The sequence below is a fragment of the Tyto alba genome, unplaced genomic scaffold (genome assembly GCF_018691265.1).
Source record: "Tyto alba isolate M040663 unplaced genomic scaffold, T.alba_DEE_v4.0 Super-Scaffold_1, whole genome shotgun sequence".
Lineage (NCBI taxonomy): Eukaryota > Metazoa > Chordata > Aves > Strigiformes > Tytonidae > Tyto > Tyto alba.
Window position 1 is genome coordinate 34845286 of NW_024881261.1, and position 14893 is coordinate 34860178.

A 14893-nucleotide genomic window follows, 5' to 3' on the forward strand; every position below is an offset into this window, starting at 1 on the left:
GCTCCCACCCTCAGCCACTTGCTTCTGATTGATCCCATGCCACCTCCTCAGCCTCAGTACAACTGTCTGAAGTGCCATATGGTGAATGGATTAGGAAATCGCTCAGGGTTAAAAAAATTAAGCCAGCAGTGCCACCAAGAGAAATGCCTGTGGAACCACAGTCTCCAAAACTGAAAATGTTGCCACGGGAAGGTCAAGCTAAAAACCTTAACGCTTAGCCTGCATTTTTTGTGCCCATGAAGCTCTGAACAGAGTATGTAAATTTGTTCAAACCCAGTTTTTGTATGCACACAGAAGCAGCTTCCTCAGGAGCAGATTAAGTTGGTCCATTCCACTTAATTCTAAAAAGCAGTAACTGCTGTTTAAAGTAGAATAATGGTATATTTAAGAAAATGACTAGAAAGCAAGAGACAGCAAAATCCCCAAGGTTCTTCTTGTTCCACTGTTCTCGTTCTGTCTTATAACATCCAAGTCAGTTGGGCATGGGAGTAAGATTAACTAATGACAGTAACTTCCTGGATGAGTCAATAACGAAGCAACATAGCATTAGTTTAGCTTAGAATTCTCCACCAGCTTCAAAGGACAAGCTGGTTACAAGCAGAGCAGGCCTCAGCCCCTACCTGGTACGGCAGGGAGGGAAACCACCCCTGTAGCAACATTGAATGTCAGTGCCCAAAGCACAAAAGTGGGCAACAACAGCCTTGTCATAGCTGTGTCACTTCCAAGACAACCACCTTGTTGCCAACTTCAGGTAAACTTCTCAGATGATCAATACTTACTTTCTTCCAGCAGAAGCAGCTTACTGCGTCCTACTGAAAGGGAAGGTCAAGCCTGATTCCAGCAGAGATTCATGATCACCAATGGAACTAAGCATCTCTACAGTTCACACTGATAGTAGGATCAGAAGAAGGTTGAGCTCATTTCTGGACAAATTTTAAAAGTACCGCTTTCAAAATTCACTCAATTTGACATTGAAGAGCAGTCCTGCTGTTTTCAAGCAGGTTTTGAGATGCTGCTATATGCACAGAACAAATGGCTTCTTATAAAATGACTACTCATTCTTTAAAACTCTTTACGATGGTTATGTCCTGTTTTTTTGAAACACCTTCAAAAATTTACACAAAGTTCTGGATTGACAAATTGATGCAATGCAAATGTGAAATAATACATAATTTGTATGCATAGCATATACACAGCAAAAATAAATGCTTTTTTGACTAAGAAAATATGATTCTTAGAGCTTACTGAAAGACATGAGTAAAGGATGAAACCTTCCTTTTTCCATATCTCATTCACTGCTGCACACTTTGTAACTACGCAGCTGATCATTAAACTGATTAATCCCTAGCTCGGGACACCTAACGTTAGTTTGCCATCTTGATATTCAAACAAACCATCTTCCAAATCCATCAGTGTAAGTATATTTACTTGTTGATCTACATCAGATTCAGGTTTCTATTAGTACGAAAGCAGAGGAGGGAAGGGCAGTGTATAAGGTGCTGAATCCTTGCAGTCAGTTCCATAGGAACATTCCTTTGTCTGATCTTTTTGTCAAATTACTATGAAAGAGCTACTCCTTCCTTAACACAAACTAACTCTGGAAGACAGATGAGGTGACATTCACAGGCACAGGATGACAAGCTCAATCTCATAAGAAACACAGAAAGGAAATAGGAAGTTTTCTTTACTGCTGAGCCAAAAAAAAATTGCCCAGCTGATACACACCAACACTTACAAGACTCTCGCTGGCTTCAATACTGATACAGAACAGTAGAAACAACTGAAAATTGTTTAAATCCCTGTTACATTTTGAGCTTTTCCCACTCGCTTCAAACCAACTTCAAAAACACACACAAAATGCACCCTACAACAACATTCTTGTCTACATCCAGAGGCAGCAGTGATGCAATAAACTCTGGCATGTTTTTAGCATCATCTCCAATAGCTGGAGTAAATAACGTGACAGGCTCCTCACCAAAAACTTGCTCTTCATCTTTAACCCAGATGCTAGTACAGAAACACGTAGTATCTTTAAACTTCATTAACCACTACCAAGCTATGCACAACTAGTTTAAAGCATATTTCTTCATTTAATTTATATAATAAATTTATTGAAGATTTTTCTTCATCTTCCAGTCTATTTTAAGGTTAAGAAGTCAAAGCTGCAGAGCACATACTTTTAAAATTAGGAATGAAAAAAATATTTCATTTTTAAACAGATTAGCTCAAATGCATTCAAGTAACTAATACATTCAGTTTCTCCTTATATATTAGCTTAGTGAAAGGAAAACAGAGGACAACATGTAAAACACTACACTAAAAACCAATATATGGCAGAAAACAAATACAATCTATAGAAGTAAAATTCTGAGACTGTATAACAAAGCCACACCGCATTCGGAAAGTTTGGGAATGCAGAAGCAGGAAGATAAAAACAATTACAGGTCATAAAAAGACTGGCTAAGAGCAGCTCCACACACAACCAAAACAAGTTTAACTTCATCTTTTAGTGAGAAACTATCAGCATATGCAATACCTCTCTAAAACATCTTATTTTCAAATTATCAGCAATTATTTCAAATTATTTTCATGGTATCTGTAATACAGTACTGATAAGTCTCCATTACATTTTGTGAACTTCTATTTTACTCTTAAGCGAGGGTAAACTCAGTTAAAATAGACACACGAAGTCTGCCACTATTCTCTTCAAATGGTTTTACCAGACATACTGAATTTTTAACAACTCCTTGTTGGTAAATTACTAAGTACGAGATACTAAATAAAATACAATTTACCCGAACTATTAATGTATTGCTTCCTTCACTCTACCTTTCTATTTTTACTGTAAAAAAAAAAAAAAACAACTGCTTCAAACTGTCATTAATATTTAGGTTTTTATGAAGGATATCTAACACAGTGATTTACTGCCACAATGTATTTCCCCATGCACAATTGCTAAAAGTAACATCTGTCTATCCTAAGACATTAAAGACTACCAAAGTACTCAATTCCTGATTTTGTCTTCCAATCCATAGACCACATGGCATCACACATCCATAAACACACACTTACAAATCACAGCCACTTATAGGTATAACTTTTTCAAGGTTGCGCATCACGTGTTTCAAAGTTCATTTCCATTTTCTCTTTCATGTGGAGAAAATAGTCATATATTCAGCTGCGTATATTCAATATACAACTGCAAGACCATGAAAAGTCACAGATCTCTGAAGCACTTCCAGTAAGTGAAATAGATTCATTAATTTTATTTATATTTTTAAAAATTCACTCCCCTAGATAATCACTTTAAAGCACAATATAGGAAAACACCTCTGCCATCACTATGTCAAATCCTGGCAGTAGTGATTAAAATGACTTTTTGCAACCTCTGGCCCAGAAAGTAATTCTTATGGGACAGCAAAGACCAGGGAGATCATATGGCCTTGACTCCACCTCTTTCCTCCTGGCCCTTTCTTTATTTGCACAGAGTTATCACTGCAATCAGAGCAGCACACAAGCTTTTCCAGGCTAGCAGTAAGGAAAAATACAGTTCCTGGCTGCCTCTAACAACACCCACTGTTACTTAAGTGGAAAAATAGTTATGAATCCTCTCAATGACTACTGAAATACACACATACAAAAACACACACATGTATATGAATTTTTTTTTGCTTGTATTTTTAAACAAATGCTTTCTATGCAATGGGAATGTTCAAGAATGAAAGATCAAGAGGTCTAACTATGACATTGACTCAGACGATGCAAATCATCAAGAAAACTCCTGGATTAAATTGTATACATTGTACTTGTATAGCAGGAGTTTTCAAACATCCGTAAACATTGCGGGATGACTAAGGAAGAGATATGGGTTCCAAATCCTGGGAAGAAGGATGTCCATGTACCAACAAGAGCGTCTGTCTTTCAGAAGACCAGCAGTACTCAGAATCCATGCCTGTTGTTCTCACCCTACTCCCCACTAGTGGTAAATTAATAGGAAAGCTGAGAAAGGCGTAATTTCCATAAAATAACAAAGAAAAGACACTTTGAAACCGTTCTCTCTTTGTAAAAAGAAAGTATAAATAAATAAATCCATTTTAAGAAAAAACAGACTACGTATCAGCTATGTTGCAAACATGAAAAGTATAAGGAAAGAGTCATTTAACATACTTCCATGGAGTAGAAGACACCTATTAGGTAGAAGATAATGGATAACTGGGTTCTTTACTTCATTTTCTTACTAGGATAACAGTTTCAACTACAAAAATATTCATTAATTTAGTTATGAAATAACAATCATGAAACAAACTTAGCAGCATATGACAAATGGAGTTTTCATTTGCCTGCTCACCAGCGGAGAGCAGCTAGCCCAGCCTTCAGGTCTGGAGTTCCTGATTTAATGAGTAGTTCTGTTTACAGCACAACTAATGAAGCTCCGTTTCCTGCAGATTTGCTCCCACAAGCCCTGTGGCCACTTAACATTAATTATGTCAGTTGCCTCTAAACTTGCCCATGTCTCCTCCTAAGATCCTCCAGCTCATAAAACTCTCCATTTGTCCCTATATTCCCATATCCAAATACTCATGCTTGCTCTCATGCTTTTGCCAGCACTCAGCTCTCTCTCGTGGCCTTAAACCCATCTCCACATCCCATCATCTCCATCCCCCACCACCTACCCATCTCTGTAGGGCATGAAGGAAGAGGCAGCATATGCTGTAGCTGGTTTGAAGCTCGGTGCGTGCTGGCCAGCCAGCCGGAGGCTGCCTCTTTGCTTCCAGGAGGAGCGGACAAAATGCGGTGACCCCCTCGCCTCTATGTTTTTTTTTTAGGAGGGCTCTCACGGCCCCTGAGATGTTAGCTTTCACAGACTGGAGGAAGGTAATTTTTCTCAGCCCTCTCCCCACTCTTAAATTGGTTGGAACTGATTGGGAGGGGGTCACACTTATTAAGGAAGACATGACACAAAGCCCATGTAAACGATACTTCCTTCTGAAGCCAGGATTAAAAGGTAAGTCAGTTCTGGTAGGTTGCAAAGCATCTTGAAAACGCCCACTGCTGCCCTCCTCCCTTCCTGCAGCTACGGGCATCTTCTATATTTCTGCAAGGTCCATCACACTGGGAGGACCAGGAACACACAAAATGGACAAGAAGTCCATTTCAACCTTTTTATGCTATTCCCTGAGGGCAGCAATGAAACTGTCAACAAGAATCACCATTTCACTCCACTGACAAGTAGCAGAAAGGTGCAGAGCTCTTCATAGGGATGGCCACCTCAAAAAGAAAGCCATGGAAAGTAAGAGCAGCACTCACTCCATCTAGGATAGTACACGTGGAACCAGGGCTAACAGAAAAATGCCCCCGTCCTTCACTAGGGGCAGGGGAAAAGAATACTCATGTTAGCATATATCAACTAATGAGAGGTTCATGTTAATTCCAAATGCAAAAGGAGAGTCTAACCCACAGAAACTACCTGTTGCTAACAGAAACCTTATCATTTCTGCCTCTACCCACTCCCTTTGTGATTTATACTTGTTTGTGCCTTGGGGACAGCAAACAGGTAACACAAAACCTAAATATTGTACTTAGAGGGGGCAATGATGCTCCAGTAGTTAAGTACTAGTCTGGGACTCGTTAGATCTAGACAGGATTTCCAAAACCTTCCCAGGCTTTCAGCACTCCTAGGTGACTAGGAGGGTATCTACATAGCATAATGCAGTGCTGCGTAGCTAGCCTGAATAGCAGAAGGAATACAGCCACGTTAGCACTGCACTGCACCCAGGCTGAAGTGCAGGCTGGAGCCTCCATCCTGCTTCTCAGGTAGCTTGGATCTATCCAAATGGCACTCCGCTCCAACACACAAGCATACCCTTAGTCATCCTGCCCCAGAAACCAGCCATAACATGACAGTTCTCCCTTAAGTTACCAAGAAGTATAATGAAAGAGTATATGAAGAGAAAAACAGTCAGGTACCAAAGTTAGGAAGAGGATCAAGTACCTACAATAGGCAGCATACCTTATCCATTTAACATAACAAATGCAACCCCCTGAAATGTCTCCTTTTAGCACCCTTTCTCTCTATGTCAGCTCTGCACCTAGAGTTTGCAAATTATGGCTCTGACTTGTAAATGTTAGTAAACATCTCCTTAAACATTACTCAGTGTTTCCATAATTGTATATAGATTGTACAGAATACTACCCTGCAAGAATAACATCCAAAATAGGATCTAAAAATAAAGCATTCTAGATGATTCTGACATCTAACTAAACGTTGAAAACACAGGCCGTTTCATAAAGAACGGCATGAACAGCATGCTACTGGAATTATAGCTGGAGAGTGAGAGGAAAACAAACAAACAAACAAAAAAAAAAAAAACCACACACAGACCACAACCCACAATACAGTAAAAAAAGTAGCATTTCAGTGTCACATACATTCTGTTTCAAAAACAAAGCTTAAAGCTTGGGACATATGAAAATAAGATTTCTTAATTTTGTGACTCACACTTCACCAAGCAATCGATAACCCCTAAAACCAGGCAATTGTTTGCTTGACGAGTTAGTAAAAAAGGCAACGTTCCACCCCAATCGTGCTGGGCTGTGAACGCCTCCCCCTCACCAGCAGCAATATGGATTGCCCAGCGCAGTCCGGTGATTCCTTTTTTCAGCCTACGTAATGCCCATTTACATAGCCGTGATATTTTTAAATGTGCTTTCAGAAGCACTAAATAACATTAAAAAACATGGAAGGAGACAAGCACAGCGGTAACACGGCATTCCTTTGACTGCAGAATTCACCACTAAAATAACGACCAAGTCCAGGGAGCACAATAAAACTCCATTTTACAGATTATGCATTCAGAACACTAACCCAAGGAAATCCTGGTCGTGCTCCCCCCCCCGCCCCGGCCCCGAGCGAGAGTGTGCCTGAGCACAACAGGACACATCCTGGCTCCTTCGCTAACCTCCACGCACATTCCTACACCCCTTAGGAAAACAGTGACAGCGGACATAAAAGGAAAGGAAACAATGACATTCTTTTAATAACAACGCTCGCTGCCGCGGCCAGGGCGTTAGATGCGGCCGGTCGGTGCTGCAAGCCGGCATTTCCCCCGCAGCACAGGCACTCGCTGCCGGCCCGAGCTTTCCCGCTCCGGGAGCGGACCGGTTTTCCCTCCGTGGCCAGGCCAGGTATTCGCCTTCTCTCCTCTCCTGCGGCCAAAGCCGGTGCAGGCGGCGGCACGGCCGGGAGCTGCATCCGCGCCCTCCGAGGGGCACGAAGGGGCCGCCGGCGCCGTGTCCCCCCCCGCCCTCCACCCGGCCCCGCGGCCGCGCACGCCGCGGAGAACCGCGCCCGGCCCCCAGCGGGGCGGGCTCCCTCTCCGCCGTCCCCGCCACCGGGACCCCGGGACGCACCTTCCCCCCGGGGCGAAGAGCTGTGTCACGGCGGGCCCGCCCGGGGAGCCCCGCCGCCCCCCAGGCCCCGCGCCGCCGCCTCGGCCCCGGCCCCGCCGCGGGACGCGGCTCTTACCGCCAGGTCGGGGCTGCGGGAGTCCCGCTGGGAGACGGCGCGGATGACCCCGGCCCGCCAGCGCCCGCTCTCCGGCGGCTCCTCACCGCCGCCGCCGCCGCCGACGCACAGAAACCGCTTCCCCACCAGCTCCGGCCGCGTCTCCACCGCCATGGCCGCCGCCACCGCCGCGCAGGCACCGCACCAGCTCGTCCCAGCCCGCGCCCCTACGGGCCGCCCATGGCGGGAGCGGCGCGGAGCGGGGGCAGGCGCGGGGCTCGTCGCCTCAGTGGCGGGGGCGTGGGCGCCCCTCGGGCGGGCCGGGGCCGGGGCCGGGGCCGGGGCCGCTCCGCCGCCGCCGCCGCCTGACACAAACACCGAGGGGCGGGGGGAGGGCCGGGGGCGCGCGCTCCCTCCCTCACCGCCGCGCTGCGGCCCCGACCACTCCGCCCACGCAGCCCCACTGCCATGGAGACCGGCACCACGCGCCGTCTCCCTCCGCCAGGCAGCGCGCAAGGAAAGCGCGGGGGGGGGGCGCGGTGAGCGACCGTCGCCGACGCTGCCGCGCGGCAAAGAGTCCGGCTGTGGGCGGCCCACGGGACACCCCCCCCCGCCCCATCACCACCACCCCGCGGCGGGACGGGGGTCGCGTCCCGCTGCCCAGCGGGAGAGCCCGGCCCTCACCTGCCCCGCTCCCGCCGGCTGAGGGAGCCGCGCCGGGGGGGGGGGGGCGGTTACCCCGGGCCTCCCCCCGCTGTGAGGGTCAGGGCGAGCTCTGGGCTCTGCGGCCCCTGCTCCCCCCCCCCCCCCCCCCCCCCCCAGTTCAGTTTCTGGGGAGGAGGCGAACAAAGACAAACCATCCATCTTTCCCTCCGGCAAACGCGACCCCAGGACTCGGGGTGGGGGAATGCAACGCTCGTTTTGTCCATCCGAGTGTTTTTACTTGGCACCTGGAAGGCGTTAGGTGCTAGCGCAGAGCTCACCCCACAGACTCGCGTGTGCTTCAACGCAGAGCTGGGGTTGTAACACGTAACAAAGCCATGTTTGTGAGCAGTTGCTACCCGTTTTTTGGTTGGTTTGTTATTTTTTTTTTTTCCACGAAGCCTGTAGTCATGTTGTAGTAATGCCATGTTTAAGAGGTTTTCTCCTTCATGTTATCTAGACCTGTAGCTTTCATGAACTTCTGCTTTCCTTTGCTGGTACATTTGCTGGCAAGAGAGCAGGTTGATGATCTCTTATCTAGCACTAGAAAGCAAATTTGAATGGCACATTTTTGAAAAATAGATTATGAGGCAAAAACAATAAATCAAGAGTGCCAATTTAGCACATTCCCATATATTTCAGTCAACAAATAACTTCCAGTACAAGACAAGCTAATTAACAGTAAGAAAAAAAAAATCAATTCATCATTCACATGACAATTTTGTTCACAGTATTGGAATAACTTGCAAGACGTAACACTTACACAAGAACCTATAGCTGCCTGGCATCCCCTTGGCAGTACACTCGGGATGGATGGAGGCATGTTCCTTGGAAGCTGTAGAAGCCACCACAGTGTGTTTGAGCTAAATGAGATCTTCACATTTCAAGGTAATGCTACAACCGACAGAAATGTCCTGGAGCCTTGTAGAACGAGCAAAAATTATGTAAGTACAGAACAGTTATTTATAAAGGATATGAAAAGTTACAAGGACAACTAAATAAATATTAATCATATCAAATCTCTTTATAGTTTGATTAGATTCCCTCTTGTTTAGCCAAAGAGTAATTTGAGATTATTACCAAATTATACACTTAATTAGATTACATTAGTGTGCAACAAACCATAAAATATGTCAAAAAAAGCCAAGTTATGTGATTCTAATAGGCTGAACTTGTGACTTCATCACAGAATACCAAAATATTAAGAATCGAGGATTTGTAATTTGTTCCAAAAATTCATATCACAAAGTGCTGACACCAGAATTACGTTTTAGTACATCTTAGAATTCAGGAAAGGCTATTGTTCAATGCTGTATCATTTTATAGTTGTTATCACCTAAAAACATCAGTAAGATCAAGTAACATCAACGTTTACGTGTATATTCACATGGTCAGCTGCCAGCATCAGAAAATTAAGAATCTACATTTAATAGACACTTGCATCATTTAGCGTAAAATTTTCCTAACTTGAAAAATTCTGAGCCAAGAGAAAATCAGGTTTTTCTCAAACATCAGTTATGTCTACTAAAAAGCTAACTTCCGGTTTCCAACTGTCTTGTCTTCTACATAGAGTCCAAGGGCTTTTTGAATGCATCCTACCAAAAACATTTCCCTTGAAAACTTAATTATTTGAGTGGTGAGGCAGTCCTTGAGCACTAAATGGGACACAGGGTCGGTGGGAAAATATGGTTATTTAAAGACAGCTCTTTAATGCAGGTGCAAAGGCTGCATTCAACACCTGGGGGTGCAAAAGTGCACGACAGTAAGCGTTGTGGTTCCTGGGATTACCTCCCCAGTTCTACCACCAACATCCCACACGGTGATTTATTATTACTTGCATCACTGACTGCCTACAGCCACAACTCCATCTGGGGCTGTGGGCTGACCACTCCTGATCTTGTCCTGTGTCTAGGCTTTCTCACTTGTAAAAAGGATGTGAATTTACTGCTGTATTTGCACTATAGGTGAATGCAGCACCCCACCTTGCCCAGGTATTGCCTTGGGGACTTCCTCAATACCATCCTGGCTGTTGCTACAGCACACAAAGGAGAAAGATTTAAGTTTATTGCATTTGCAAATCGCTCCAGCCAGATCGGCACTAGAAAACACTGTAGTTTGGAGGGTGCCACTCCATCAGTGCTGACAACAGTAAGGACCACTACTGAACCTCCATGTGATGTTTCACAGGCAATTTGTAGCTTAGGACAGATGAACACTCACAGCACTCTCTGATTCCAACATTTCTTTCTGTTCCTGTTAGTGAGGTACAACCAAAAGATGGTTCAACAAATTAAATAAATACAGCCTTCGATACATGCCCTTCCCCAGAAGCTTGCTGATATTCTAAGAGACTAATCCATCCATATTCCCCCTCTTCCTCCTTGTCATCCTCACTTACCATGGTCTTATGCTTGAGCTAGCAAACCAAAGTTTATGAACATCCCGCATCTGTTTTAAAGGCGCAGCCAGTCAGCTCAGCCCAAGCAAGGTGCAGGGGCGGGTTCTGCTGAGCCCTGGGAACTCTGTCCCAGAGCTGCTGAGATGCACTTAGCCCTTGTCCTCTGCCATGGGGCCAATCACCTCTCTCCAGCTGGGCACTGCTCCACCTTCAACAACTGCCACTGCTTTCTGCAATAAGTATTTAACTCCAGCCTGAGGGCAGAGCATCATTAAACCACCACTATATCTTGCTACCAAATAGCATCTCTTGCTTCTGATAAGTTTATACCCTACAGAGGTAAAAAGCAGAGGGTGGAGAAATAGAGATAACAAGGCTGAGTTATTCTCCACCTTTCGCTGAATACCTACAGGCTTCATTCCTCACATGAAACTTGGGGCCCTGATTTAACCTTATCAGATAATGTCTCCATCTAAAACAACCTCTTTGAACTTGCTTGGAGGAAAATGTTCTCACTTTCTTCAAGCCACAGATTAGCCATTTCCTAGCAAGCATTAAGAACAAGGATGATGCACAGGCTGCAGCAGTGTAACATTTTTGTGGCCATCCTATGAATGTTAGATCTCCATTTGTGTTTCTTCCCTACCTTTCAGTGAGCTGCTGGTGCGAGCTTGAGGCTTTGGTACTTCTCAGGAGCCAGACTGAGCTTTAGGCTCATCTGTCAGCTCCTAGCAGAGCTCTTCTGGGACAACACACACTGTAACGTTGGGAAAAATGTTCCAGAAGTGAGACCAAACACTTATTCAGTTGAGAGAACCTGCCTACAGAACAAAACTTCAGAAAAGGTCATGCATATTCAGAGCCCAAGCAGCCTCAGCAATGCTGATACTCCACCAGAAAAGGCTTGCCTTTTGCCCAGCTGTTCCCAAGATCTGTGCTCCGTTCTCCTGTCTATCACTCACAGGTAAAACCTGAAACCAATCACCCTTAAAAAATTAATTATTCACTTCCCCAGGAATCTTCACCTACAGCAGTGCTTCCTCCCACTCGCAATTAAGCCGTGTAGAAGCCACTAAGTGTTTTGCTGCTGCTGGTAGAGCGTTAAGTAGCAGTGTAGGTCAGTGCATAAGAGTGTTTTCTTTTGTCACGTAAGTTTCTACAGTATCAACTTTGGAGATTGTTTAGTCTATGAGTTTTTTCATTTATTTTTATCTAATTATAAAAGTTTGGTTATTTTTATCGCTATGTTTTTACAATTAGCGGGTTTTTAAGATTAGCAGAAGGGTAATAGTTAAAAACAAAAAATTCCGGAAAACATAAACAGCCTTGTGAAGGTGGTTATTACTTCTATGAAAGACTTTTATCTACGTTCTAAAACGTGCTCAAGTCTTCTAGGATATTGTAGAAAAATTTGTTTCTGTGTTGGATGACAGGTGTTTAAGTACATCAATTTATGAGTAGATACCGTTAGTAATTAAAAGAATAGGCTATAATTAGCATTGAAATAAGTGTATAGATGATGACCTCTGAATTAAGTGGGAGTTGGATCAGGACTCTTATTCTCATTGGAGATCACCGGTATATTGGGTAGTAAAGATTAAAAAGGGAAAAGGGGCAACTCTATTCGGCTGCAGTGTTTTGTTCCAGGTGCTTCCATCTGCCGTGTATGGGGTGCCATGAGAACCTTTAACAACTTCAATTCAGGAGGCAGAGCTCTTGTAACTGGATTAGTATTCTGTACCTAATTTTCTCAACGTTTATCCCGAAGCTTCCTATGTGTCTTCTAAAAATCACTGTCAAGAGCTGTATTAGTGCTGTTATATATTCGTACCTACTGAACCTCCAGTTTGTGTATGAATTGCGTCGGGGTTTTGACCCTTTCAGAAGCAGGGGCTCTTGCTCACGGTAGCTTTAGACTGAAATCACCTGGATGTTGGTATTCTTTATTCTGATGTTACTGGAACAGCTGCTGGTTACGGTAGGGAGACAGCTTAGCATGCTGCTACACAATACACACTACAAGAAGCTATTGGGAAGCTTTGGGGTCTAGAAAAGCTCTAAAACTGTGGTGAGAAACAACTGAGTTATCGTTAAACTATGCACTACATAGGGAAATTGACTTGACAGTGTTATTTATGGCTACTTCCTTGTCTGGAGAAAACAAAAAAACCAAACCAACAAACAAAAAAAAAACCAGTAAGGTGGTTGGCTCTTTCTGAAACTGAGATAAAAAGAAAAGCTCATAATCTCTTAAAAATTAGCTAACTTTTCTTTTTGTGAGGTTCTGTAATATCCTTTCTTCTTAATTTCTTCTTTCTGTCTTAACCTCATTCTTACTACACTGCTATCCGAACTCCTTCATATTTTCTTAATGTAACTGTAGTATTTTCCCTCTATCTTGATTTCATTAAGCATAATTGTATGATAGCAGCTTTGTCTAAACCGGTAACTATCACATGTGGTAACTACCCTTTAACAAACTTTTCTGACGGCTATTTTTGCGTGATGCTAGTTCTTCTTTCCTCCTGCCAGCAAACTGGCTCCAAATTGGATTAAAACCAATACCCAGGTTTCTTTCCTGTATTCCAGCTGCCTTTTTCCGTTGAGCTTCTGTGTCAGGAAAGGTTAACAAATTAGTGTTAATTATATACTGCAATAGCTATTATTTAACAATATTTACCTTTTTGGTAAGGATTGTCTTAATATGTCATAGTGTTATGTGGTATAGGAAGTAAACAAATGATGCTACTGATTCCGTGCTAATCAAGCAACAGGACTTCCTTGTTTTTTCTGGCACTGTTATCCCAATTAAAACTATCATAAATTTTTGACTGAGCCAGTAACTTCTTCGATTAATTCACTGTTCTCATTAGGAGTGTTCCAGGGTCTGTCTGTCACATTTGTTCAGGCTGTACTCAAAATTGGTCCTTGAAAGGGAATTGAGTTAAGTCTGCCCTTAGTGAAAGAACTGTAATGAAACATTACATCTTCTAATGACAATTTGAAAAGGCACAGACCCACATAAGCGGAGACCTGAGGAGGGAGTTGCTCATCTTCTTAGACGTAAAAGCAGGCTATGTTTGGTTGTTGCTGTCGTTTAAAGGAATGAAGAGATTGTCCTGGAGTCACAGACTGGTTGAGGTTGGAAAAGACCTCGGGAGATTAAGTCTGACACACCTGCCCAGAGCAGGGCCACCTACAGCAGGCTGCTCAGGGCCATGTCCAGTCAAGTTTTAATATCTCCAAGGTAGGAGATTTCACAGTCTCTCTGGGCAACCTGTTGCAGTGTTCAACACCACAGTGGAAAAAGTATTTTCTTAACTTTAAATGCGATTTCCTGTGTTTCAGTTTGTGCTCATTGCCTCATGTCTTTTCACTGGGCACCATAGACAAGAGGCTGGCTCCTTTACTCCATCTTCAAAAAAGATAGCAGCAATCACTCTTAGTTATATTATTAACACCCTGATTATTAACAAGTTTATATTGTATGTTCAGTTGATTTTTGTGGTGCCAAAGGCATCCAATTCTCTATCCAGATCCACCTCCTCGAGGTACCTTCCTTGGATTTCCATCCCAGCAGTGCTGCCTGCTCACTACATCTGCATCCTTGCTGCTGCTCAGGTTGTCTTGCACTCTAGTGATTGTGACCCTAGGCTGGAAAAGTAGAAGCAGAAATTGGCTCTCCTCAGCTAGTTTGCTGAAGTTAAGCCAGCAGATAGCTCTCTTGTCTTCAGCAAATTAGCTCTGTGGATGCACGCACAGACCAGCTGCTCTAGTGTACAAACCAGGGAGTTAATTATCTCTCTCCCTGAGGTAAACCCTAACTACAGGAAAAGGTCTAAAACTTAGAAAAGCACATACTCTATAGCTGAAGCATCATTGATGGTAAATGCGATTGAATTGGGAAAAATGTTCTCGGAGAGAAGGATTAATGAAGAAAGATCTGCTGAGTCCTCAGTAGTTGCAGGTATCTGCATTGCTGCTGTTCCAAGTGCAACTGATGCTCAATCACACTTCTCTGTATCATTATTTTCCTGTTGCATATGGTTTCTGGACCTGAAGTTTCTATTAATGCTAAGAAATTCATGTCTTCAAATTTTTACCTGTAGAGGGACTTATCTGATCCTGACGCATACTGTTTTGTAGGATGGTGTGCAGGAATCCTTAGGAACGATCTGCTTTAGGATGTGTGGATTTGCAGTACTCAAAAACACTCTTAATACTTTATCTGCTGAAGAAATTTTAGTAAGGTGTGTGCATGTGATTGCCTGTGAGACACAGACCTGAGC

At 43.8% G+C, this 14893-nt stretch overlaps 1 protein-coding gene across 1 annotated transcript in view; it reads right to left on the reverse strand.

The window, feature by feature from the left end:
* Window positions 1–7833, reverse strand: part of JMJD1C (jumonji domain containing 1C) — a 167695-nt gene extending 159862 nt beyond the window's left edge. Inside the window, exon 1 of the mRNA XM_032994618.2 lies at window positions 7526–7833. Coding sequence (XP_032850509.2) covers window positions 7526–7678 — 153 coding nt within the window. The 5' untranslated portion in view covers window positions 7679–7833. The remainder of the gene's footprint in view (window positions 1–7525) is intronic.
* Window positions 7834–14893: the final 7060 nt, after the last annotated feature.